This window comes from Saccoglossus kowalevskii, chromosome 2 (assembly GCF_978046115.1).
Source record: "Saccoglossus kowalevskii chromosome 2, keSacKowa6.1, whole genome shotgun sequence".
Classification (NCBI taxonomy): Eukaryota; Metazoa; Hemichordata; class Enteropneusta; family Harrimaniidae; genus Saccoglossus; species Saccoglossus kowalevskii.
Genome location: NC_140642.1, coordinates 30,586,426 through 30,613,168, shown reverse-complemented (window position 1 = coordinate 30,613,168; position 26,743 = coordinate 30,586,426). Strand labels below are relative to the sequence as shown.

Sequence of the window (26,743 nt, the reverse complement as noted above, 5' to 3'; positions counted from 1 at the left end):
TGTATACCCACGATCAAACTTCACCCAAATTGTAAAGAAAATGGGAAGCTAGTTATTTCTAGACTTGTGTTATATCGTCCCCTAATCAGTCCATTATTGAAGGCGCTCATTATGACTTTGTTATCAAACAAATATTTTATTTTGTCTGCCATCAACAACACAAATAATACACTGACACGTATACATAAATGCAAACATTGGACACTGCGCAGAGATGCAGCTTTATTGAAGTCATGTGACAGTACACACATTTTCACGTAGCATATTTTTTACAGGATAAAAAAAAAAAATCAGATATAAACAAGTAAATAAAGTCTGATGCCAACCGATATAAAGATTATAAACATTGCTTTTTTGTTACACTTCACACTGTTGCTTTTACCATTCGTGATTCAACATAAACAAGTGACAAATGTTCCTACAAAAAGTTACTTCTCTTACTGGTATTTGCATGTATACAATGCTAGAATCACACAAACCTTTTTTCGAAGTTCAAGAATGTTGACACAAAGATTATTTCTCTAATTACACATTAAATTGTAGGCATGTACATTTCACCGGGTTGAATAAAACACAAAAAAAGTTCACAGTAAAATCCACTTTCAGCATATATCAGTATTCGTAAAAAAAATGCTTTAGGAGAATTGCTATTGCCAACTTGTAAACAAAGTTCAAAATTATCTATAGGCAAATATATTACTCTGTTTGCTCATGGCAAAAATAACATATGAAAAAAAAAATAACAGAAAATTTTTGTATCCAAATTCTGGTGGGAAATATTCTTCCTATAACAGGATTGAACACTGAGGTCACTCAGTAAGAAATATGGCAGTTCCCAGTTTGTATGGTCAGTCAGGAGCATGCCTTAATTAGTTAAGTTGATGCACCATTGATCATATATTTCATTTAAATAATGTGCACTGTAAAAAAGACATTGGGTATTGGTAGCAGCAAAGGAGAAATTACATAAATAAACATTCACTATAACTGACTAAACATGAAACTATAGCATCGTATATATTTCAGAAAGTTTTGGAAAATCTTTTAACTTTACACAACTTTTTCAGATGTTTCGTTATCATTCAATAACGATTGTGTCAGTTTGTTCTGCAAGGTAATGCAAGCTGTCGTTATAATACTGCAACAAGAGAACAAATCTGTCATAGACCTTGTATACATTTAAGTGGTGTTGGGCGTCTAAACAAGTTTCACATTATGAAAACAGAATATGCACACCTAAAATAAATTTAGTCAAACAATTTAAAATACTAATTAACAGAGCCTTAATTTAGCTAAAGTGATAATAATTACACAATAACAGATTTTTCACCGCATTAGTTAAATCTAGAATTAGCCAAAACACAGAGTGAGCATGATTCACAAAATGTCTTTATTTAGGTCCCCCTCTGTCGCTACCATTAATGTCTTTCGAAAAGTCATAGAATTAAAATACAATATACAAAGTAAATACACAAATAAATAATATACATGTATAAATAGATCTGTATGTGTAATCGCAATACCCCCCTCCCCTCCCCTCCATAATGAAAGAAGCATAAATAGAAAAAAATGACATTCATTGAAATATACAAGTTACACTTCTATCATTAATTCTTATATTATCTTAAATCCTAAACAGATTATACACTTTATTGTCTTAAATATATTGTTACAGTCACTAGCGAGGACACACACATGACGTGTTGTAAAGACATTTATATTTAAAAAAAACAACAAATAAATAGTGAATAAATAAAGACTTATTGTTGTAGTACTGTACAAGATAAATATCTCAAATGGTGAGTTGCCATGGCGTCCAGCCTCAATGTCTTTAATATACAATGGTAATAGCTGCCAGTTTGACACACCGATACCGGGTAGTTACATGTAATTGGTTTCATTGGTGGGTGCATCTTTCCTTGTTGCTTAGATACCATGTACGGCATTGATGTAACTTGATAACAGATTAGTCAAATCAATTATCTATTTTAGAAAATTAAATTGAAAAAAAAAAACAATGAGTGGAAAAATATGAAATTAAACGACACTAGAATGTTGTTATGACATTTGAAACGAGATATTAGCAGTTTCCATAGAAACAAAGATTATGGATATGACTACGATATTTATCTACAAGGAGAATAACTCACCTTGGGTTTTGTCATGGAAAACAGCAGTTTTGATTGGTTACTGGGAATCAACATAAAATCATCTCGACATCCACCGAACGACTCCACAGATTTGTAAGTGTAACTTTCCAATACATCCTATGTTAAGGAAAAAAAACAGTTACGGTAAACATAAAGACTTCAGATAGCTGAAACATTTATCCAGCTCAATTGATTAACCTTTTCACTACCAGTTCCTTCTTTTCATCACAAAATAGTCCCTTCAGAAGATTGGGACAAAAATAGCCAAATTTTTTGAGTAAAAACTGAAAATTAACTGAAATTTTGTCTGTTGGCTCCAAAATTAGGGTTTATTTCCAGAAATATTGAAGAAAATAAGAAAAAAAATGCAGAAAAATTGGGGCGACAAAGTCTTGTGGTGATAAGGTTAAGTAATTGAAATCAAAATAAATTACTATTGCAGGAACATATGTTTTCTAGAATGGAATTAGATAATGAACAGAAAACTTTGTGACAATTTGCAACTCTGGTATTGCACAGGACACCAAGTTGCAAGAATGTACAAGCATGTACATACCATGTTTTTTACATTCAGAATATAAATCCCATCATCCTTCACACCAATCCACACTTCCTGTTGTTTACCGTATTTACACTGAAACATAAATCAAAAGTGATCATGAATTTATCAACAGATACACAAAACATAACAACCTAGGAGTAAGTAATTGAGTCAAAGAGAAAAAACCAATATGCAACAATTCTAAGTAGAAAAGCTTACCTTTGCTTTGAACAACTGCATGGAAAATAACGGCAATTTTCTTGTGACAGTCAGATAGAGACGAACACATTCCATCAAGCTCCGTCCACTCAAAGACAGCCATTTATCTAACAAGTTACGTTCTAATTGTCTGTAAAACAATTAAAACATTTAATTATGATGGACTGTGACCCTAAAATATATTATAACTGGATTCAAGTTTAACATAGAAGGGTAGCCTTAAAAGATTTTTTTTATTTATTACTCAATGCATCAGACAAAGACCTCAATTATGGATTCGAAAGTTCTAGCGCTTATGGAAGCTGTGATGAGCGAAAAGAGCCATTATCCCGAGTAAAAATCTGCTGAAGATGACTCTGTAATTTACTGCACACAGGACAGGACCATCTCTACAGGACGCCATTTTCCCAGGCCATGTGTTTGGTGGTTTAAGCAAAATGTATTCTAGTTTTTACTGCTGAGTAAGCAGTAAATAAAGTGTGGCAAACAAGCTAACTAATGTACACATCCTTTTTTTATATGTATTCTCCTGACAAATAGATGCACAAGGGATTTATATATAGGTGTGTTACATACTTTTTTTTATCTGCAGTCAGATCCTGTAACCTCTTTGGACAGAATTTCTCAATAACAAATTCCACACTTTTACTGCTTGGTTTATAGTCACCATACTCAATCTGTGAAAGACAAGGAAATAAACAAACATGAAATGGGTATGCGCCTAACTTGTACTAGCAGCAAATCTAATCAGCAGATCCGCCTAACTGTACAAACTACATAGTTAGGTAGTTGTTCCATCTAACCATGCAGACTGCATGGTTAGACAATAGTTCCACCTAACTGCATACTAAATTCTTCACTTATCTGCACTCATAGCATTTTCCATGATTACAAAATCTCACTAAAACTAGAACTGAGTTAATCATAGAATGTGATAGAGAGGGTGAAGGAGATCAAATGTGGTCAATGTGTATAGACATGTTTAATCTCCAACTGTGTCATTTTGTGGCGACAATTGGTGATTTGTTGTGAAATCCAAAAAAAGTCTATTGCTTGAACAAAGCCCTTGCATAAATATTTCGAGACCACAGTTATAAATACGCCTATCACTATTTTAGTTTTTATTTTAATACTCATTTGTTTGTCAACTTATTGCTGTGAGTTTTCAGGCGTTTTTTGTTGTCCTCACATGGAAAAGACACTACAATGTATGTTACAGGAGAGATTTAAAACATTTGTTTGGTTACACATAAGCATAAAAGAAACTGATTTTTGATATCTTAGAAAAAAACTCTCCAATCTCCTACCTGTGCTAATAATGATGCTAATTCCAGGGTTAACTCTGTGTTGATGGGAAACCTTCCGGACACTATGTCTTGATTTGTTTGGTAGACCAGTAATAACTTCTCTTTGTCAGTTTCAGTTTTAGTATTGCTTCGGAAATAAAGTCTAAATAAACGAAAATGTACATTTAGTCAGATATGAATAACATGAATGTCCATTACATGAAATTAACACAACATATAGCAACGAATGATTTAGTATATAATGTGTCTTCAACATAGCTTGTTAAGTGAAAATATACATTAGATAATATGTCCATTAAAGACGTAATCAACAAGGCCATCCAATATGATTTATGATGCGAGCAGGTTGTATAATGTATTCTAAAACAAATCAAGTCACACCCATCACTAAATCTGTCTACCTATATTTATTTTTTTTTAAACCTAGACCTACTAACCTAATTTTGTTGACCCCCCCTCCCCCCATAATTCAGGTCCTGAGAATCACAATAATAGTGTGGGTGGGGACGTGTCTTTCGTTCATTTCACAACATTTCGGCAATGGACTCACCCCACCCCTGATGTGTGTGCTGACAAAAACTAATTGATGGGGGGATTAGAGTAAAGCAATGACAACACATACATATATTGATAAATGTTTGGGGCTTACCTATTTTTGTATGTCAATCGGATAGCTTTATGGGCTTCAGTTTTTCCGCCTCCTAAACCAGTCTCTATCATGGTCCTCTCCCACTTCGATATTACATCACATAACTAAATCAAAAGTAGAATATTTAATATTTGATGACCCAGTTATCTAGTAGACCTCCACGAATAAAGACATTAAGAAATCAACATGGAATACCAATACATTTATCAATGATATTTACCTTGACATTTAGCTGTAAGCAGTGTTCTATATTTTTTCCGGACGGATCGTTAGTAAATAAAGCAAAACCTGATTGTTTGACATCGCGCATTGAAATGTGGTGATTCAGTGTCTGGATGAATTCTCTCACTGTTGTTTGACCATCAAACCCAACAACCTGTGAATATGACGACAGATTTGTTAACGATAAACAATAACACTTAATATTGTTGATAATGATAGATGAAAATTATTAAAAAATAAGAATCAATATGATTATTAAAACTAACGAGAACACATAAAGAAACACAAAAATGAAAGCCAGTTATTAATTTTACACATTGCCTGTAGAAAATGGGAAATATATGTTTTGAATCCTACCTGGTACGATGCATTCAAGACATGGACAGGTATACTCATTGGCAGGGAATGGTGATAGGGATTTCTTAGTAGCAGAGACAGGACTTCCATTCGTGATGGTTTTGCTTCTCTACCTCCACACTGAATGGTACGTTCCAATGACCTTTGACAGAACACTGCATATTTGCCAATCTCATTTCTGAAATAGAGAAAAGAACCGTATTGAAAAAAAAATTTGCAGAAGTAAAAGTGATTTTCTTTACTTCCTTGTTTAGTCTGAGAATTATTCGGACAGTCGGATAGTTAGTCAGATAGATGATGGCTCAGATGGCTTGTAACTTGACGACGTTGCGTGACAGATGGCGTGCTGTGTTATGATTCATTATTTCATAGAGTGATCAACATTAGGATTATTTACATTGTATGCAACTCTAATGAATGCATATCATTTTGAAAATACTGCGCTTTACCCTTCATCAAGTATGAAAATGAAATGAACTAAACTGTGTGCATGTCAATGAGATGGCGTCTAGAGTGAACAAAAACCAAAGTGTTTTACAAAGCTGCAAGTCATCTTAAAAATTTTTTGTTTAAATTTTAAAAACTGATTCCGTAAAAATACATATTGACAGACTCAAATGATAGTCCAGTGTTCTTCCCAGAAAAACAGCATAGAATAACGGCTAATTTACATAACACTACAATATGTTAATCATGTCTATTGTATTCATTGTTATGCTAAATTAGCTCTACTGACAAACAAATCTGAGAGAGGTCCACATGTAGTACCTATATATGTAATATCAAAGCAATTGGACTTGTGGTTTTCAACAAGAATTCAAAAATATCACTTTTTACCAAAAATTACAAAAATATTCATCAAAATTAGAGAATTAAAGATATCATTACAAAATGAACAAATCTGAGAGAGGTCCACATGTAGTACCTATATATGTAATATCAAAGCAATTGGACTTGCTGTTTTCAACAAGAATTCAAAAATATCACTTTTTACCAAAAATTACAAAAATATTCATCAAAACTAGAGAATTAAAGATATCATTACAAAATGAACAAATCTGAGAGAGGTCCACATGTAGTACCTATAAATATAATAAAAAGCAATCGGACTTGCGTTTTTTAACAAGAAGTCGAAAATATCACTTTTTACCAAAAATTACAAAAATATTCACCAAAATTAGGGAATTAAAGATATCATTACAAAATGAACAAATCTGAGAGAGGTCTACATGTAGTACCTATATATGTAATATCAAAGCAATTGGACTTGCGGTTTTTAACAAGAAGTCGAAAATATAACATTTTACCAAAAATGACAAAAATATTCACCAAAATTAGAGAATTGAAGATATCAACATGAAATGAACAAACCTAAGAGAGGTCTACCCAAGGTACATATACACCAAGTATCAAAGCATTCAGGCTTGTAGTTTTCAAGAAGAAGTCGAGAAAGTAAAACATTGTCACGGACGACGAAGGACAATCACTCATATGATAAGCTCCACTCGACAAAGTAGAAATATAGTGTTTAAATCATGCCTGGACATGTTCCCTTAAAATAACAACTCTTTAACACAGCATATATGATGACGATAAAAATAATGATTTGTCTATAAACACTCCTTACCTTGGATCTGCATGTCTTTGGAGGTGGATTTTCAAATAGCACAAATACTTCTGTTTTGGTAAAAATAAAGTTGTACACAGACCTAACAGCTGCCATCCTTGTAGAAACACTGGATTTTTGTGAGCATCGCTGCTGTGATCTGATGACGAGGAGGATGGCTGTATATAAATATATAAGAGAACTATGCTAAAAAATGGACAGTGATTGATTTCTTGCATTTTATTATCACTACCTTTGTCCTCTTGCTAAGTTGATGCCACTATTTTTTTTATCAGAAAATGTATGAAATAACAACATCAAACAAAATATCTTACAAGAAACTGCAAGATTTAGGTAGCAAATGATCAAAATTCAATAGACCAAAGATTTATAAGATAATGGTATACAACTGATATGCAATGAACATCCTGTTTGATATCATGCAAATGGATTGATAAATTTAAGATGGAAAGACAAATGTACATTTCTAGAAATACCAATGCAAATGAAGTAGTTAAAGTGTTCGTCTCAAGACATTTGTCCTTGCAAATACACAGAGCAGGTATTACATGTTTTTTTTGTTTTTAAATGAGAGGGATAACCTCAGTAATTTTTCAAGTGCCCATTGAGGTCTCCGACGCCACTGGTCAGAAACAAGTCTGATGACGTAATTGATTGTTTGATTTGTGTAGTTTATTTGCAAGATTTGTCGTAATGTATTGGTACATCCAGACAGTGAAAAATAAATTCCAAGTAGAAACAAAATTAAAATTTTGAAATAGACACTACAACAAAATGTAGATTCTTTCTGATAACTGAATTGTCACCCACCTGTGTTTTGCCAACAATGTGTGGTCGTTTTGACGTCTGTTTGATCAGCTGACAATAGAGCTCACTCTGTAATACTGGATGTGTTAGACAGCTCTGCACAATGTTCTGTGCTAATGAAACGTGGTAATCTATAGAAGGTGTATCCATGGTAACACCCATAAATAGTTGGCAAGACTAGAAACCAAAAATATAGCATGTCATTACAGCAGGAATATGCGTAGTGGTGTTGGTTTCAGACAAATCTGTAGTGTCAAAAGTTGCATATAAAGTTCATCCAAGGAATTAACAACAAAGTTACGTTATTATACCTTAAACATCTTCAATGCTTCCTTTTTCAGCCCTTCAGTTGGTAACGTGGTTAGAGTTTTATCTAGACTGTCTTTACTGTAGTAAAGCATAGGATGCTTCCATAGTGGGTTGTTGATATCACCGTCAAGTTCCATCAACTTTGTGATTAAAGATTCATATTCGGTATTGGTTTTATCCAATCCACTAGTAGAAGCTAGCGTCAACTGGTACAGCCATTTATCCTGCCAATGGGAATTGAAACCGTATTATCAGGGTCCAACATGAAAAAATGCACACAAAGACTATGGTTTCTATATTCTTTTGAATAACTGGACTGGTTTCAAATTAGATATAGGGTTATTTATGGATCTGCATAGTGCAAGAGTTTGGCATAGTTTCAATTTTAAGACATTGATTAAAATAATAATTATTTACCAGTGGCAGGGTTTATCAAAGTAGACCGATGACTGGTTTATACCAATACCACATTTTATAACATGTACTGATAGTGTTACTCTGCCAAATCTAATCACATGGCAGAGTGTAATTTATGCATTTAGCAGTTAGCTAGACAGAGAGACTGAACATACAGCCTCCTGACCCTAATAAATTTATCAGATCTTCTGTTACTTTGGTAAGAGGAGTAAAAGTTCAGCTCTGATGAAATGCTGTTATGTAAACCTAGCAACTGGCATTTGTGTACCAAATTTTATTCAAATCTGATGATCAGTCATTGAGATATTAGTGTTAATTAATTATGTTAATTAGGTGATTAATATGCATAAATATTTACCAAAAACTAATTGGGTTTCTGCATAGTTCTCTTTAAAAGTTTCATTAAAATCCAATTTGTGGTTCTTTATATATCAGTGAAACATTATGCAAATTAGGTAATTAATATCCAATTAAAACTAATCAGGTCTCTGCATAGTCCTAGAAGATCTATGTAGCAAGTCTCATTGAAATAGTATGATTAGTACTTGAGATATCAGGCAAAAAGCTGAAAATTAACTAATTATGCTAATAAGGTAATTAATATGCACAAATATTTACCCAAAAACTAATCAGAGTTCTGCACAGTCCTTAAGTAACTATGTACCAAGTGTCATTGAAATGTGATGATTACTACTTGAAATATCAAAAGCTGAAAATTAATTAATTGTGCAAATTAGGTAATTAATATGTACTGATATTACCCTAAACACTGTCAGGTCTGTGCAGTGTCCTATGACATCTATGTACCAAGTGTCATTGAAATGTGATGATTACTACTTGAAATATCAAAAGCTGAAAATTAATTAATTATGCAAATTAGGTAATTAATATGTACTGATATTACCCGAAAAACTATCAGGTCTGTGCAGTGTCCTATGACATCTATGTACTAAATTTCATTGAAATGTGATGATTACTACTTGAAATACAAAAGTTGAAATTTAATTAATTATGCAAATTAGGTAATTAATATGTACTGATATTACCCTAAAAACTATCAGGTCTGTGCAGTGTCCTATGACATCTATGTACTAAGTTCCATTGAAATGTGATGATTACTACTTGAAATATCAAAAGCTGAAAATTAATTAATTATGCAAATTGAAATGTGATGATTAGTACTTGAGATATCAGTGGAAAATTGATTAATCATTATGCAAATTAGGTAATTAATATTGCACAGATTTTTACCCAAAACTAATCAAATCTGCGCATTAGTTTGGAGCATCTATGTGCCAAGTTTCATGAAAATCCAATGAACAATCATGGAACAGCTAATCAGCTAATTATCATGCAAATTAGGTAATTAATATGCATGGATTTTTACCAAAACCTAATCAAATCTGCACATTGGCCCAGAGCATCTATGCACTAAGTTTCATCAAAACTCAATGTATGGTTCTTGAGATATCAGTGGAACAGACACACAGACACACTAACTGCAAAGACTCCCTTTTTCTGCTTCACACAGGGGAGTCAAAAACTCAAATACAGTATATATCGTTTCGGCAGCATTTACATAACTTGCAGAGTAAACTCATTTTTCATTTTTGTGTTTTTCATTTCTGTAAAATAAATTGTTCACTTTGTATTGCCAGAAAAGATTCGTGAAAAATATACTGTGAATGGAGTGTTAAATGGTGATATTTACCTTGTCTTCTTTGGTACTAAACAGCAGATACACAGGTTCCTGATTATTGGAGCTTGAAAAATGAATGACTACTCTGTATTTGAGTTGCTTCTGTACACCTAACAAGTCACTATTCAGTCGACTGTCAATCTCTTCAACTCGTTTTCCTTGTAGATCTATGCTTTCCAAAGCAATCTAAATGAATGAATAGAAAGCATAAGTATAGATCAGTTAATTTTCATAGAAAAAAAATTTAAGAAAAAAAAATGATATTGTAAGCATTCTATTAATTGAACAATGAAATAATTATACGAGTGGCTGAATTGTTGAGAAAAATGAAATTATATTGTAATGAATTCTTAGAGAAGGTTTTGATAACAGAAACTGGAAATGTTATCGCATTGCCTACTGACTCATTTTCTTCCTTTTGATTTTGGTATGTCTGTTGGGGCAGGCAGTGTGTTAATATTGTTTCAAATAATGTGATACAAAGTTTTATTCTTCAAAATATGAAGAAACATCAAAGTTGATTGATAACTTCAGAATGTAGGCATTTCCTGCCAGATGGTTCAATTGTCAGAGGAAAATAAAAAGTATTATTTTAAGAGAAGTTGGGTGGTCAAACTAGTAAAGGAATTACATACCTTATCTGTGGGTGTTTTATACGAAGTTAGCGTTTTCCCGACCAGCATACACCAACACTTTCGGTGTTGCCCATGTTTGACCTTTACCAGCCAACCTTTCATTACACCGTGGTTATCAGAGCAATCCCAATAAGTGCCATCTTGAAAGCTGACAACACCCTGTAATGCTAAACAAACAAACAAACAAACAAACAATAGAAATCATACTATTGCTGGTGAAGTTATAGTCATGAAATAAGTATAATATGTTTAGAAGCTTTCCAACTCCAGCTGTAATGTGCCATACTAAGGCTAGTCTGTTTTTTTATGACGAGCTTTTCGGCTTATAGTACTGTAAAATCTGTATTAGAAACCGCAGCTTCTATTAAAATGTTACAATGCAACAGAGGGGATGCGGCTTCTGATAGAGCATCCACACTTATGAGAAATGATGAATTTTTGGATCTCAATTATTCAAAAAGAATGGGTGCGACTTCTATTAGGGATGCGGCTTCTAATACATATTTTACGGTACTAATAAAGCGACACGCTTCTAACCAAGCAAATAAGAGCATACCGTATCGATAAGAATCATGATAAATTAAATTACGATTAATCATGTATTTTAGCGACAGTTTAAACTTTTTATCCCCATTGTCAATAATTTAATTTTCACAATGTATGTAGCTCTATATATAATCTGATTATAGCAAATAAACTGGATCTAATTTCAGTCAGCAATTACCAACTTTATTGCCTGGCAAAAGAATATCAGAACTCAGATTTTTGAGACAAACTAAAGAGCTTGTTTAACAAAAAATATTTGAGATATATTAGAAATGTGTACATTGTTTTATGTATATACAGTCAATCAACAACAGTTTGTCCTAAAACTTTAATTACCGGTATCAACATTAGAAGACATATGTCTTTTTAAACAAGTCATTGAAAATGACACAGTCCCCGTTAAATTAAGTTCTCTTTATGCTCGTCATATTAAAGCGGAGGGGTTGTGGCGAGCGTGTCCTTGAAACTTGAGTTTCAAGTGATGTATACAACAGATTGTTTATTTACATCAAAACACGTGTTCCGTGTAGTAGTAATATGGCTAAAAATAAAAACAGCCGTTATTCGGCCATCTTTGATCTGATTATGAAACACACTGATATGTATGATGTATTTGCCAAATACGAATGAAAATGGTACATAAATTCTGGAAATATAGTAGTAAGGCAAAAAGTCAGATGGCTGTCAATGGCCATCCTTGACAAGATTTTGAAACAAATTGTCATGGACATGCATCCTAACATGTATAAAGTACATGTATGTGCCAAATTTGAATGAAAACTGACCGAGCACATCCAAGATACCGCATAAAAAAAAAACAAGAAGGCTGCCAGTCGGCCATCTTTGATCCAATTGTGAAGTAAATCGTCATGGACATGTATTCTAATATGTATAATCTATGTACCAAGTTGGAATGAAAACGGACAAAGCATGTCCAAAATAAAACATTTTCAAAAAACAAGATGGCTGCCAGTTGGCCATTTTGAATCGAATCGCTAAACCACTGCATGTGCATATGTCCCACATAAAGTACTAGGCACATGCAAAGAATGAACAGAATCGGTCCAAGGGATTCTGAGATATGATGGACGGACGCACGGACGCACGTACAGAGACTGAATTATAAGTCCCCGTTTTGGGACTTCGTTCGAACGAGGACTAATTAATGGCAGTATATATTGGTAATTGAGTGTGCAATTCTACTTCTAGAGAAGGTAAGTTAATATTTGGGAATGAAAACATTGGTACAAACACCTAGAACAACATATCCACAATGTTTACTCATAATGGCATGGACAGTGACAGACAATATTGCTAACAGCAAGACCGAACATTTACCTTGGATCCATTCATCCACAGCGTTGTTTGATTCGGCAGACAAGTAATACGTCCTCTGCGATGTAACAATCTCAAAAGAATGCGAGCTTTCTGATTTCATTACTTTGCATTTACCGTCCAACGGCACTTGACCCAGCGGTTTATTGCTGACGTCGTTCTGAATAGAACGGGACACAAGTTTTAAAAATTATAATTACTATGTGATTTTGGGAATTGGTAGATAAGTACTACATAGAATGATGCTGAATTGTTTGAGTAATGGACATCGGGCTACTAAAACATTACCAAGCAAAGTTACTCCAAGTTCAGTTAACTGTTAATTAAAGTTTGAGTTACAATTTTGGGGTGATTTTGCAAAAGTGGGCGTGGTTTCTAAAATATGGGCGTGGTCATTTTTGTAACTCTATTTTACATACTCAAACAATTCAGCATCTCACATAATAATGTCACTATCTTTATCAAATGTACTTATGTAAAATATCACATACATGTATGCTTGACCTATGACCCCAATTTCACCCCCAACAGAGAATATCAGACGACATGTGTGTCAAAAGTCTGGACGCTAAATTGCATGTACATGTGTAGATAAAAGTATGTACCTTAGATTTATAATACACTAGTTGACCATTATGGAGAACAAACCATCTCTTCTTCCAGCTTTTCACTTTTCCACCAAGTTTAGTTAAATAACCACTCTTTTCAAGAATGTCCTGAAAATAAACAGATGTGAAGACATCAGTGAAAGCACGTTTTTTTTTCCATACCACTGACAATGGCAACATTGCGCCAATGCACTTTTACTAATTTACATATGTTTCCAGATGCTACAGTGTATCAGTATGACAGATGGTGTTATTTTAGTAAACTTGCATAATTTAGCATAGAAAATTTGCATACTAGCATAGAGGATTTAACCTTTTCACCCCAAGTTTCATCTTTTCATCACAAGTTCACATAAAGTCCTGTTTATAGTCTGCACTTTCCCCTTAGGAGATTAGGACAAAAATAGTCAAATTTTTTGAGTAAAAACAAATTTTCTATGTTGGCTCCGAAATTCGGAGCCCTTTCCAGAAATATTGAAGAATATTAGAAAAAAGTGCAGAAAAATTTGGTTAAGAAAGTCTGAAAGCCACAAATCAATCAATAAATCATAGCAAGTATAGTGATATGATCAAATCAAGTGAATTGCATTTACGATTTTCAAGGGTTAAGATGAATAGAAACTTACTTTAGTGGATCTTGGTGAATCTGGCTGGGTTGTTTTTGAAAATTTTTGTTCATACTCTTCAGTATCTTCCATAATGGGTGCAGCATCAGGAGGCATGCAGTAATCTCCTTCTGAACTATTAGACTGTATAGATACGCCTAGAAGAAGACATAACCAGTAATCTCATGACACAGGCAAGTCATCATAAATAAATCATATGTCATGTGATCTGTTCAGAAGTGGCATTCAAGTTCAGTCCTAATAATGACCCCATCAGTGACAAAATGAAAAATGAATAGTGTTCTGTTACATCACCTAATTTAGGTGTTTAATCAACAGCGATAACTCTGCGCAATGGTCTACAACCAAAGCATACATAACTGTGGGGTGAATAAACAACATGCATTAAAACAAACCTCGTTTATTTGCAGTACTCGTTCGACTTTTCTTTGGACTGGACAGAGACATCGCCATGGAAACACTGGTTGGTGAAGTGGTCACCATGGATGAGGTAGCTGAGTTTTCATCGTTATCTGAATCGGAAGAGTCTCCACTGTAGGGTGTACTGCGGATCTGAACAGCTCGCTGGAATAAAATATCAGAAATTCCAATAAAATGAGAAAATCTGTTCCCCACACAAATAACATAAAAGACACCGGGTATCCTTTCATAAATGCATTATATGTCTAACAAATATCCATGGTCAGTATCAGAAACACTAAGAAATGTACAACATTCCTTACCAATGATGTTGAATTCTTTCTGAATGACAACAATGCCCATATTAGGTCAGTAAGTGACATCATTGAATGAAGTATGATTTTATGAATATCATATCATATAATTCATAATATGTAAATTGTGATTAAAATATTACATTGCACCTTACCCCTTTCAGAATTGTGTAAACTGGGGGCTGCATCTCTTGATAAAGCTGATTGGTGTGACTAACTTCACTTGTCTGGTAAATAGCTGTATCTGAGTCTTAAACAAATCAAACACAAACTATGATATACTAATTGCTCTATGAGTAATGCACAGTGACAGCACGACTTGAACTTTGAGTTGAGCAGGCACTAATTTCCCAATGCCAAAATTCATAAAATAGCCTTACCACATAGGAATAACAGAGAATATCTAAGGGCATCAAGGTATTGTCCTTCAATGCCTCTGTAAGGTTCAAACCATGAAATATGGTACTGCTATTTAGTGAAAAGGTAGCACAGTGACAGTTTCTCCTCTACAGAAGCAAATTATATTTTCTAATTGAAAACCTCACATGACAGACCAACAATAACTCCCCTGTTGCGTTTATTATAATACCACATACCTTCTACTGACAGTGATAAATTTTCCTGAGACAAATTCATCCCGCTGGCAGCCATGGAAATTATACGGTCTTCCTATTAAGAGAAAAAAAGGAAATATGTAATCAGAGCTCAAAAAATATAGCAAAGACTTCAAAATCAATCTTACAGGGGACAGATCATTAATTGTTAGTACATTATTTAAATTAGCATAAGTCGATTACTTAGTCACCCCTTCAGGTGATAATGAGCCACACCTAAAAAACACACTTACCCAAGATGGCAGTCGATGAGGTGGAGTTGGTGGTTTCATTTTGCCTTCTCTAGTCTCGGATTCAATGTCATCGTCTTCAATTATAGAAATTATGTCAATATTGGTCATTCTGTGTGGCAACATTGGCGGTTCACCTGTCTCATCATCTATATCATTATCATATGGTTCTTTACCGTCGCTAAGACCAGCCGATGATGACGATGAAGAAGACTGCTTGTATTTCCTTGGTACTGCATACAAATCAGAGTTAGTATTGTTTGCTGTAAACGTCGGAGACATGGATAATGGCGGTGATCCCGTATTTGCCACCGGCGGTGATTCTTCAGTTAGAGGGGACACTGACATGGGCGGTGTTCCTGTAGATGACTCTGGTGACTCAACAGACGATGTTGGCTGAGCCGACAGTTTATTCTCACGCTTTGTTGTTCTTAACGTCTCATATAGCGGTTCATTCAGATCAGCAACATCACTCGATTCTTCAAGACCTCTAGCTTCTTCAAATTTACCTTGACTGCTAAAGTCAATATCAAAGACCTGAAGTTCTTTGCTGTTGCTTTTATTCAGTAACTTTCTTTTAGGCCATGTATGTCCCTTTTTCCCACTTTCAATGTTATTTGTGTTAGTTGCTTGGCTCTCTGATCGGCTTCTTTGTGCTTCTATAAGGGCGTGCACTGGGGACCAAGGTACATTCAATACTGGGTCACTCCCATCTTGTTTTTTTTCCTTCATGCCCAAAGATGAAGGCCTCTCAATTAAATCTGATGGTTCCATGGCCGTTGATAGTGGTCGGTATTGCACACCAATAGAACGCCTTGAGTTGTTGCTTTCATCTGAAAGACAATATAGAACACATGTATATTTCAGTCATACAATCGACAGTAATTACACCAAGTCACGTTTGATATGAGTTCCATGTGATGTATTATAAAACATTGTATGTTACGGTAACACAAAAATCACACGACACACACACACACACACATTTTTTTCGTCTTGCAATTCTAGCATCAGAAACATCTTTAAACAGAATATTTATTGTTTTTATTGTCATTAAACACTACAAAAATAAATTGATGTACTCAATTCCCGGATATGCACTCAAAAACTCAAACAAACTTTTGAATTCAAAAATAAATATTAACTGTTCAACCCCAAATGTGCAGTATGAACCAATATAAAAACTCACACATGTCCACTTTAGTTTGTAACTTTCTGATAGCTTCCATCGACTCTGTATTCGCTGACCTCAGCTGTTGGTTTTCCTGCTCCAACTTAAAATAAACAAATATTATTTTTATTAATGAATTGATAAATTTATCAAAGTTGAACTGGAACATTGAACCAACTTAGAACTGAATACGAAATCTGCTGAATCAGTTTGCTATGAAACAAACACACTGTGGCAAAAATGCACTATGTGTCAGCACTAGCACTTGCAATTTGCACATACAAAAAAAAAAAGTCAGGAGAGACAACAGTGACATTCAATGTCCGGAACTGTCGCCTGGCACAACAAAATTTAAAAAAAAAAACAAAAAAAAACACTGCTCAGTTCCTAAAATTGTAGAATAAATTTCTAAGTATCTGTGTAGTAGCACTATGTTAAATTACTATGGTGCAGGTAAGTACGCACAAGAACAATGCCAAACAATAGATCATGGGTTGAAGAATTCAAATTTTGTGTTACCGAGAAAATTTGCAATGCAAAAATAATGAAAAATAATTACATGCGGGAAGCTTAATAGATTAAATGTCTATTTTTAGAAAAATTTAAAACAATATTCAAAATTATATCAATAAACAATGAATTATTCAATTCAGCCCATATCACCAAGCATAATTTATGTATTATCTAGTTATTATATTTTTTTTTTCATTTTCATTCTCTATAATACTGTAGTATGAAGAAAACGAAAGGTTAAACACAAATTTCGAAATATGTTAAACTGACCGATTCTAGTTTAGTGGTCACCCACTCTTTTATTTTGGCTGCCTTTGTTTCCACTAGTTTGCTCTCATGATGACGAAGTCTCCTCTGTAAATATAAAACAAAACAACAAAAAAACATGTTAAATAAATTAACAGTACAATTGGTAGTAATATTCAAAATACATTTAGCATATATATACATATATACTGGTATATGCAATGAAATGGGTTAGGGTTTATTCATTCATATTTTACTTGTGTTAAATTAAAACCCAGTGAATATGCAAAGTTACAGTCGGAGGAGAGATTCAAACCCGAGTTAGCCAATCACTGAACACAGTCCCTCTATTACAGAGACTGTGCACTGAACAATGTCCATGTATATCAAAGTTCAGCTTTAATACTGGGGCATTTATGTACTCCCTGTTATGTTTTAAATTTCAATAGACTCTACGACTGAGAAAACAATAATTGTATTATTTTTGTTTCAACATATTTTTCACACAAATAAGCTTAAATGCTGTAAAAGAATTGGACTTTTTGATAGTGTATTCACGTAAAAAGTCTTCAATATGCATCTACATAAAATGGTACCGCATTTTATAATTACAATGTATTTACAGTTAATGTCATCCTTTTTCAAACTCAATTCCAAAACTGCAAGACTATATTGCTAGGACAGTGCCCAATATAATATATATTGATTCAATAGATTCTCTACATAAGTGGGACAGACCCATAAAAAGGGCAAGGGTCAATTGTCCCTGTTGCACCCTGTTACAGTTATATTGAGAGGATAAAGCCAATGTTTACACAACACATAGACACGCACAGTTGAACTGTAAATCGAGTTCACCGTGTAACAGCCAGTAAATTGCCAGACATACCTGCTCGTCAATTTGTGTTTCTAAATTCTGTATAATTTCATCTTTTTCTTTGCAACATTCCTTTAATATTCCTATTCCGTCACCATCGCCGTCATCGTTATTTATTGCACTATGAGATTTAGTAGCTGATAATTTCTCTTGAAGTTCAATGACCTACAAAGAACCGAGTCATACACATTAAAAAAATGACCACACACAAAATAGTTTGACGGTACATTGGTATGGCATAGGTGGAAGACAGCTACGATTCGTGTGTACATAGCACAGTAATTACAGAATTTATCATCTGTGTGTCCCCCATTTCACAAAAAATTATATGGGTAGTTTTTTATTAAAGGTGACTTTTACTAGCACACAAAGATTTAACAGAATTACTTAAAGTCAAATATTCTATACAGACTGTAAGAGAAACACACAGGAGGGAGGGGGTATATTTTTGAGGGTCGAAGGTCAAGTCTTTTGACAGGGTAAAGGGCTCTATTACAAAGTGTTGATGTACATATGCAATTCCTGAATAGTTACTTGTATAAGTGGGATACAGATACACATCAGATAAAACACTTGAGTGGGCCACCTGAAAGGTCAAAATAGCTAAATACAAGGCAGTGGTGACACACTGCAATCCACACCCAGGCTAGAATATCCACTGACATCACTCAATGCAGGTGTTCTTTAATTAACCTTGTAATTATTTTACAAAACTCTGATAATGGGGTGTCAAGTAAAATCAGTTACTTTATTTGGTTAAAACTTCCATGTTGTGAATATGTTATGCTACACAGAATATAATTTATTTATTGTTCAAATTTGTTTTTTTCAAGTATTTTTATTTTCAAAGTGGTGGACCTCTTACAGCATGGGTCTGATACATACCTGTTGTTCAGCTTTCTCAGCTCTCTCAGTGGATGTCTTGACATTTTGTTCCAATTCCTCCATCTATATTTTAAACACGATAATATAATAATATTATACACTTTTTCAACTTATGACCCCCTATTGTGATTCCAGTCTTTATATTAAACCTCCCTGCCTCCAAACTATACACTTACCAAGTTGTCTGACCTCTAAAGGGGGGGAGGTCAAATAAGTGAGATATTGTTAAGAAGTGGAGTAGGTTCAAGTAAGGTGAGGGACTCAAAGCAATATTCAGCCTATTGAAAAGCAATCAATTCATTCAAGGTTGCATGACTCTTAACACTATAGACTTCGGAGTGATCTGGGTTCATGCTTTTCCCATTGTACAAACGGTCACACCGATTTGGAAATTTGAATAGTCTGGCAAGCCATACAAATGTTCAACAGCATTTTTATTTCTTAAATGAATTACTGAACAAATGGAGAAAAAATAGAAAGATATTTTTCCGTTATTTTTTTTATTTTTGTAAAATATCTAAATTTAAAACATTGACGACAAGAAAAGAACATTTTTTTTTTTTGTTGAATTTAAATAGGTCAGACTGACATACACGGAATAAATACAAAGTTGTTAGTAAGTCTACAAGTAAAGGAACCCTGCATGTAACATTCGTGAAAGAGTTTTCTTTCACTGGCCTAGACAAATATTAGTCATCAGTGTTGATGTCTGCCAGATGACTCATAGTAATACAAGACAGACTGAATGTCATCCACTCATATTTTTTAAAATTACCCCTTTAATATGGTTTCCAAAAAAAAAAAAAAAACTTCAACAGTGACTGCAACAATTAATTAATTTCAGATTCAGCTTTTATTTTTTGGTTTATTTTAAACATGAATAGTTTCAAATTGATTATTTTTTAAAAAATCTAAATAAATATTCAGACTGTGCTGTTTATCTTGCATAATATAATCTTTGGGGGAATGCTACTAATTTATTACTTGGGGTCTATGGGTGATTGATATACGTGTAAGTGGTGAATTCATTTAAATGACAAATAAGCGTTGCCCCACCCATGTAAACTAGTCTGTAGTTTTACACTAAATAGTCATTTTTAATGTACCAGCAACAACAGTCACGCTAGAAAATATGATTTCAAATACAAAGAGCAATGTCCTGTGTGACAGACATGACACATTGAGACAAACAGTCTGTCCAGGATGCACAGAAGAGATCGAATAATTTAAGAATATCAAATTACTGTGTTTAAATATTAAATTTACTTAAAAAAATTTACAGATTTTCAAAAATGTTACATTTGACTCCACAATGATATATTAGTCAGTATAATAATAATTTTTGTGGAATTATTTGTCACTGTTAATAATTATACGTAGTTATACAGTGGCCCCTCGCTAAGTCGCGGGTGTTGGGATCCAAGCAAAAACCGCGACTTATCGAGGGCCGCGACTTACCGAGGGACGTCGTGAAAGAGGGAGGTCGTGCATTGAAAAACATATAAAAAGCACATATCAACCCTCGGTTTAGTTAATTGATGTATCATCACATGTGTCAGGCAGTATTCGAATAAAATCATGATTATGTTTGCTGTAAACATTGCGTTGATTATTTTGTTTGGGTCTGATATTATGTGGGCCGCTTGCTGTTGCTTGCGACTTCGACGGTAACAGCTTCCAAAATAAACCAGTTTCATCGCAATTATAAACATGTTCGTCAAAATAACCACCTTCATAGATAATTTCCCTCAGTTTTTCGGGAAAAGTTCCGACAGCGTCAATGTTCCCAGATCGAGCTTCGCCTTGGATTGAGACTGCGTGTGTCGATAGCGTGTCTTCTTTGCCATCGCAAGAACCACCCTGAACTGGCCTTAAATTCAAAGTCGTCATATCTGAGTTGTATGCTTTGCATTGGGTGATGGGACCAGATAGTGAAGTTCCGGGAGACCGTTCTTAAAGAAACGTAAACAGCTTTATCGGTGTCATCATTGTCGGACACTTTCGCTTGTTTTTCTGTTCAGTCCCGCCTCTTGGTCAACTTTGAAAACAAATTTACTTTTCATTTTTTACCCACCCACGAATAGTGGGCTCAACCACGTGCAACCCTTAACTTGGTTTGACACGGTCGATCGCCGTGAGTTTATGGCGTACGAACAGGCTGTATAGCTTTCGCTTTGACATGCTGCTCAATTGAGAAATAGAGATCAGAATTCTATGAATTCAACTCATTGTAGCGAGTTTTTGTAGAGGTATACCAAAATGGGACCGGCCAAGAAGTACGTACGGTCACTACTCGACACCCCTGTTGACACCTTGAGTAAGGCCGCCATCACCCATTGCATCTCAGCAATTGACGGACAGTGGGTGTTATGTTGTCTCTTTAACGGTTAGTTAAAAATACTATGCCACGAAACATTAGTCTTTGTACTTCAAAACTGCTGTCAAAACACAATAGAAATTTTGGGAGCCATCCAAGTACCCGCGACTTAGCCGAATCGCGACTTACCGAGGCGCGACTTAGCGAGGGGCCACTGTACTTACAATAACTAATGTTCACATTCATTATTTAGGGGGCAAAAAATAGAACTCTTGACAATAAATTATACAAACAATACAGCACCGTATGGGCTCTCTAACTTTAATTATTTAATTTTGTAAACGATTAAAATAATGGGATCTGTAACATCCGTTTTAACGGAATTAAATTTGATACATATTTTCTATTTTCTTTTGTTTTTGATACATATTTTCTATTTCCTTTGTCGATTTTTTTTTACTTTCCATTATTAAAAAATGAGCAGTAATAATACAGTATTTACCGTGAAAACTGAAACGTTCTGTAATGTAATTTAATGTTTTGGGTTGCTTACCTTTTCACCGAGAACGTCCCGAATCTTCGTAGCCTGTGTTTTGAACTTGTTCATTTGACTTTCAAGGGTAATACATCGTTCTTTCCAGTCAATGTCTGCTAAATTCGCAGATTCTGTGATCGAAGTCGGAACAATACCCGCCATCATACTCTCGTGTTTGTCTAACACAGTACCAAGTATTCCCTCGTTTCCCAGTCACTTTCCGATCAACGATGTAAACACGAGCCGATCAGCGATGACGGTATTTTGACACATATACAACAATGAAGTAACTCCACTATAACGCTTTCTCTAGAACGGTGCACACTTTCTGGAGCAATCGTTACGACGCTATGTTGGAACCACGCGAGACACGGAGCTTGGAAAGTGATCTGTCGCATGCAGACTGCGTAAGCTCGCTGGATCGGATTTGGAAAGGGTATTTTAAAATTGAAAGGATGTACACAAGTCAGTCGGGAAATGTTTTAAAATTGGATAGGAAAGGGTGTGGTAACGTCTCATTCCAATCGCCGACGAGAGCTTATTGCTATAGTCTGTGAATAGGTGTAAATAAACACTACCCACGGTGTCTGCTGTAGAAACAATACGAGGATTTGAAGTGGCAAATAAAACTGATCGTAGGAAATGAATCACACAGGCACACAGACACGCGCAGTGGGGACTTGACCTTTGACACATTTTATTTTTAATATGCAAATCATATAAAGGTCAAAGGCAAAATACCAGGGTCGATTTGATCGAACCTTGTGAGATGTAAATTTTCAGTGAATATGAACAATTCACCGAGTTCAGTATGCGGCAAAAATATGAACAATAATAACAGTAACACTGGTACTTTGTACTAATATGAAAATAACAATGAGTGTATATGCGTTTTTTCAACTAATGCATTGTTTTTAATAAATAGTCTGTATCTGTTTCTGTATTATCTTTAGCAATGACGTGTTACGTTTTTTAATAATTCCACGATGGTCACAAACCCCAGAAAAGATAGGTAGGCAACAGAATTTCTATTGTATGATTTTTCTTTTTTTGCATATTAGGTAATTAAGTAAATAAACAACCATAAGTTCTAACCTTGCGTTCTAACTTCATGTTTATTATTCAGAATATTTTGTTTTAATAGACACATTATAAATATGGTTGTCTAAAAAACATGCTTTTTAAAAAGTTTGTAAAATAAATTGTGCCAGTTTTGTGAATATGTATTTAATAATAGTACAGCATGGGTCAAAACACCATATACTGAACTATGCGGCTATACAAAGGTGTTTACTTTATTTTATTCGACAAATTCTGCTGTTTAGCTGTCATTCACGTCACGTTACAGCACATAAAGGGTTCATAAGTAAGGGAGAGGTTTCATATACAGCGATACACACCATGTCAGCTTGCTGTGATCTTAGTTTAATTTAACATATAAAATTGTTTTATTTATTTTGTTTTATTGTATTAATACATTTATTTATTTGTGTGTTTGTTCATTTTATTTACAACTAACGTCGAGATGTGAGACATGCGCAGATAGTGATGTGTTCACCCACAGAAAAACGATTGTAGTCACGTTTTTTTTCCAGACCAAGTACTTGTTAGTACCACAGTCACGTGTAAATTAGCTAACATTCATTTCAGAAATGTACATACTCGGTATACACGCTCTCACACAGTATACTGTGGGTAACTCACGCGTGACTGTGGTTAGTACGCGTGCCAGACACAAACTTCAATAGACCATTTTCCGTTCACTGCGAAAATCACGCGTTATGCGTGAAATCGAACGTAAAAACAGGACAAACAAAGGTCATAGCGTCGTAGTCGCGTCAAACATCGCGTGGGATTCGACAAACGCGAAAGTATTTCGGGGACATTTCCATGCTTAATAATGTGCTGTCCACATTTGATGATAGGCAATTTCGATTAAGTAAGGGTATTCGGAAGCAATATTCCTCTGTCGAAGATCGGCCGCTCAATGTAAGCTGCGAAATAAAGAAATTCTAGTTCAAAATCAAATCGTTCGATTTTTGGGGCAGACGTTCGACGCGCGTCTTTCATGCATCTCGCGAGATCTCGCAATTGTACGGAAAATCACCTATTGCGTCATTATTGACCATTACCATCAGCCCGAAAAAAGAGCAGGTGCATGTCTATTATTATGGTTACAGCATCTATAATATTGGCTACTTATTGGTTGGGGAAAAGTGAATTTGAGTGTGTTGGGTCATCAATTAAAACTTGTGTTCCCAGATCAATACAATTTTCACATCATTACATTATCATAGACGGAATTGGCTCAGATAATGATGTGCGACTCCGTGCTGTTTAAAAGAACATTTGTTCAAGGCCAATGCATCTTGAATTTCTTATAATGTTCCAGCAAACTAAAATACATGCTTCCGCATGGTGAGCGGGTTTTCTGACAGGATACGAGATCGTGCGGACTCGCGAACCGCTGTCCACCGTGAGTCACAATTATTCGAGTTCGCTGATGACGGTAATCGACTGCTTGGCCTTGAGTTCATTCACCCTGTCCAAAGGCAATGAATGGGACATAACATTACATGTATAACGGGTGACCAATAGTTCAACAGGATTTCCCGCGCCAATATAGACATGTATTGAAAATGTGATGGTCTAGCAACCCGGGTATTCGCGTTATGCCGGTATTATACACACTGTATTTGATATTCAATGCATGGGACAAGGTAGTCACAAAATATGCCAGTATAGCAATGCATCGCCCGAACTCTCAAGCCTTTATATCCGTCACGGTTCAGAAAACCATCTTACCGGCCAATTAAAATATGGAGGCACTTTGTTCGAAATAATACCTTGATATTTCAACATGAGCAATGTGCACATTGTCACATACTGACATGGTCTTGTTTTTCTACCTTGCGGCTTAACCCTTGGTTGACAAATAATTTTTGATGAAAAAAATCTTATGTTAGTTCAACGTTGCTGACTTGTATTTAAATTGAGTTAACATTGAGAATAACATTGCCGATGTCACGATGTCAGCGTAGATGATGGCCAACGCACACAGTTTTTAGTTTTGTGTACAATTACACATTGTCTAGAATCAATCTCAATTTGTTTGCGTGTGTGTTGGTTTTAGTTTTTATACAATAGTTACTAACTCCAAATATACTCAGCTGAACATTTGTAATATCTTTAATAACTTCCAGCTTTAAAACATATTTTTAAGTTCTCAACTTCAAGTTGTTAGAGAAACCCATTTACTTTCTTTTTGTTATTGACTATCTCATTTTCTACTACGGTTGAAACATGGTACCAAATGAATGCTACTTGAAGTTATAATCGGGTTGTATTTTATTTTTGGTGCAACATGTGAATCAATCGTCATCACAAAACCCTTCTGTCCCGTGGTGTTTCCTACACTTACACAACAGGGCTCCGGGAATCAAAACCTGGGACGAGGCTAACAGGCTAAGGGTTTTAGGGAATGGTAATTTCTTTATGGAAGGGCGGTGGTGGGTGTCGGCAAAATAATTAAGTTTGAACAAAAATAGAACTAGTATTTTTGAAGTTAACCCATATGAGAAATGAGGATGTACCCCGCCCACTATTGAAAAAAGGGACTTAGCAGAAAAGTACAGTTTGTTACACTAAAATTATGTCAGTATAATCTTTACACTGGCGCTGATTTCATCTACATTAGTAGTTTTGTTTCACTATATCCACATCGTCTTATCTACTCTGCTATCAGATTCATTATCAGTTTCAGTTTCATTGCCAATGGATTCAACTGCGCCGTTCAAATGTTTTTTTGTTTTTTTTATTTGTTTCCTTCCACTTTATCTTTATCTGTTCTTAAAACATCACGTATGTCATTTCTTTTATCTTACATTAATTATTGTCATTTTAAGCAGTTTATGGCGATTCAGACATCATATTACAATCATAAAGCTAATGTCCAATGGTAATGAAATAGCATTATTTTGTGTGTTACAGTTAAGTTTTTTGAGAAACGTGTCCTAATATTTCTTGAAAATCGTTAATGTTAAATGAAAATTGCATTTTTTGACACTTTTTAAAATAATTGAATAATTCAGAACAACAAAAAGTACTCCATCATTAACAATATATGATTTTTTCAGCCTATGTCACCAGGCTAGATTTTGAGATATAGCATAATATCTCTGCCATAGGAACCTATGGTAAAAGCATTATAATAGTGTCAAGATGGCGACTTTCCACTAAAATACAACCTTCAATTTCTTAAAATTAAGGCTGGTGACCCCCATCTTTTTTATCGTCAATGTCCTTATATTGCGTTGGAGTGCAGTTTATTGCAAAATGAATAAATTCTGTGTATTTTAATTTATGAGTAGGCTTCTACCTTAATAGTCGGAATAGGAAAAAAACGGCAACAGCAAAATTAGCAGTCAGGTAATCCCTCACATAATATATGTTTAATAACTTTTGGAAAATGTCTGAAACACAGACAATTTTTTAACTTGTTTTCTTCTTGTAGATGATTTAATTACTAGTATTATTTTTTATTATGAAAATACCCTAATTTACCGTTAAACGTAATTTTTGATGTGTA

General features: G+C 34.5%; 1 protein-coding gene across 1 annotated transcript; it reads right to left on the bottom strand.

Moving 5' to 3' along the window:
* Positions 1-185: 185 nt before the first annotated feature.
* Positions 186-22,793, bottom strand: LOC100376821 (pleckstrin homology domain-containing family H member 2-like). The gene is made up of 26 exons (XM_085494159.1): positions 22,174-22,793; positions 19,304-19,366; positions 18,431-18,583; positions 17,566-17,649; positions 16,801-16,885; positions 15,615-16,444; positions 15,364-15,436; positions 14,923-15,017; positions 14,450-14,618; positions 14,055-14,191; positions 13,426-13,536; positions 12,824-12,980; positions 10,940-11,106; positions 10,317-10,490; positions 8,191-8,412; positions 7,883-8,056; positions 7,073-7,230; positions 5,446-5,623; positions 5,087-5,242; positions 4,867-4,970; positions 4,218-4,359; positions 3,487-3,587; positions 2,911-3,040; positions 2,707-2,784; positions 2,151-2,267; positions 186-1,983 (listed from the first exon to the last, which is right to left on the bottom strand). The coding sequence occupies exons 1-26, from the start codon at positions 22,318-22,320 to the stop codon at positions 1,927-1,929; spliced, it is 4,062 nt and encodes a 1,353-aa protein (XP_085350285.1). The 5' UTR covers positions 22,321-22,793; the 3' UTR covers positions 186-1,926.
* Between the last annotated feature and the right edge of the window lie 3,950 nt (positions 22,794-26,743).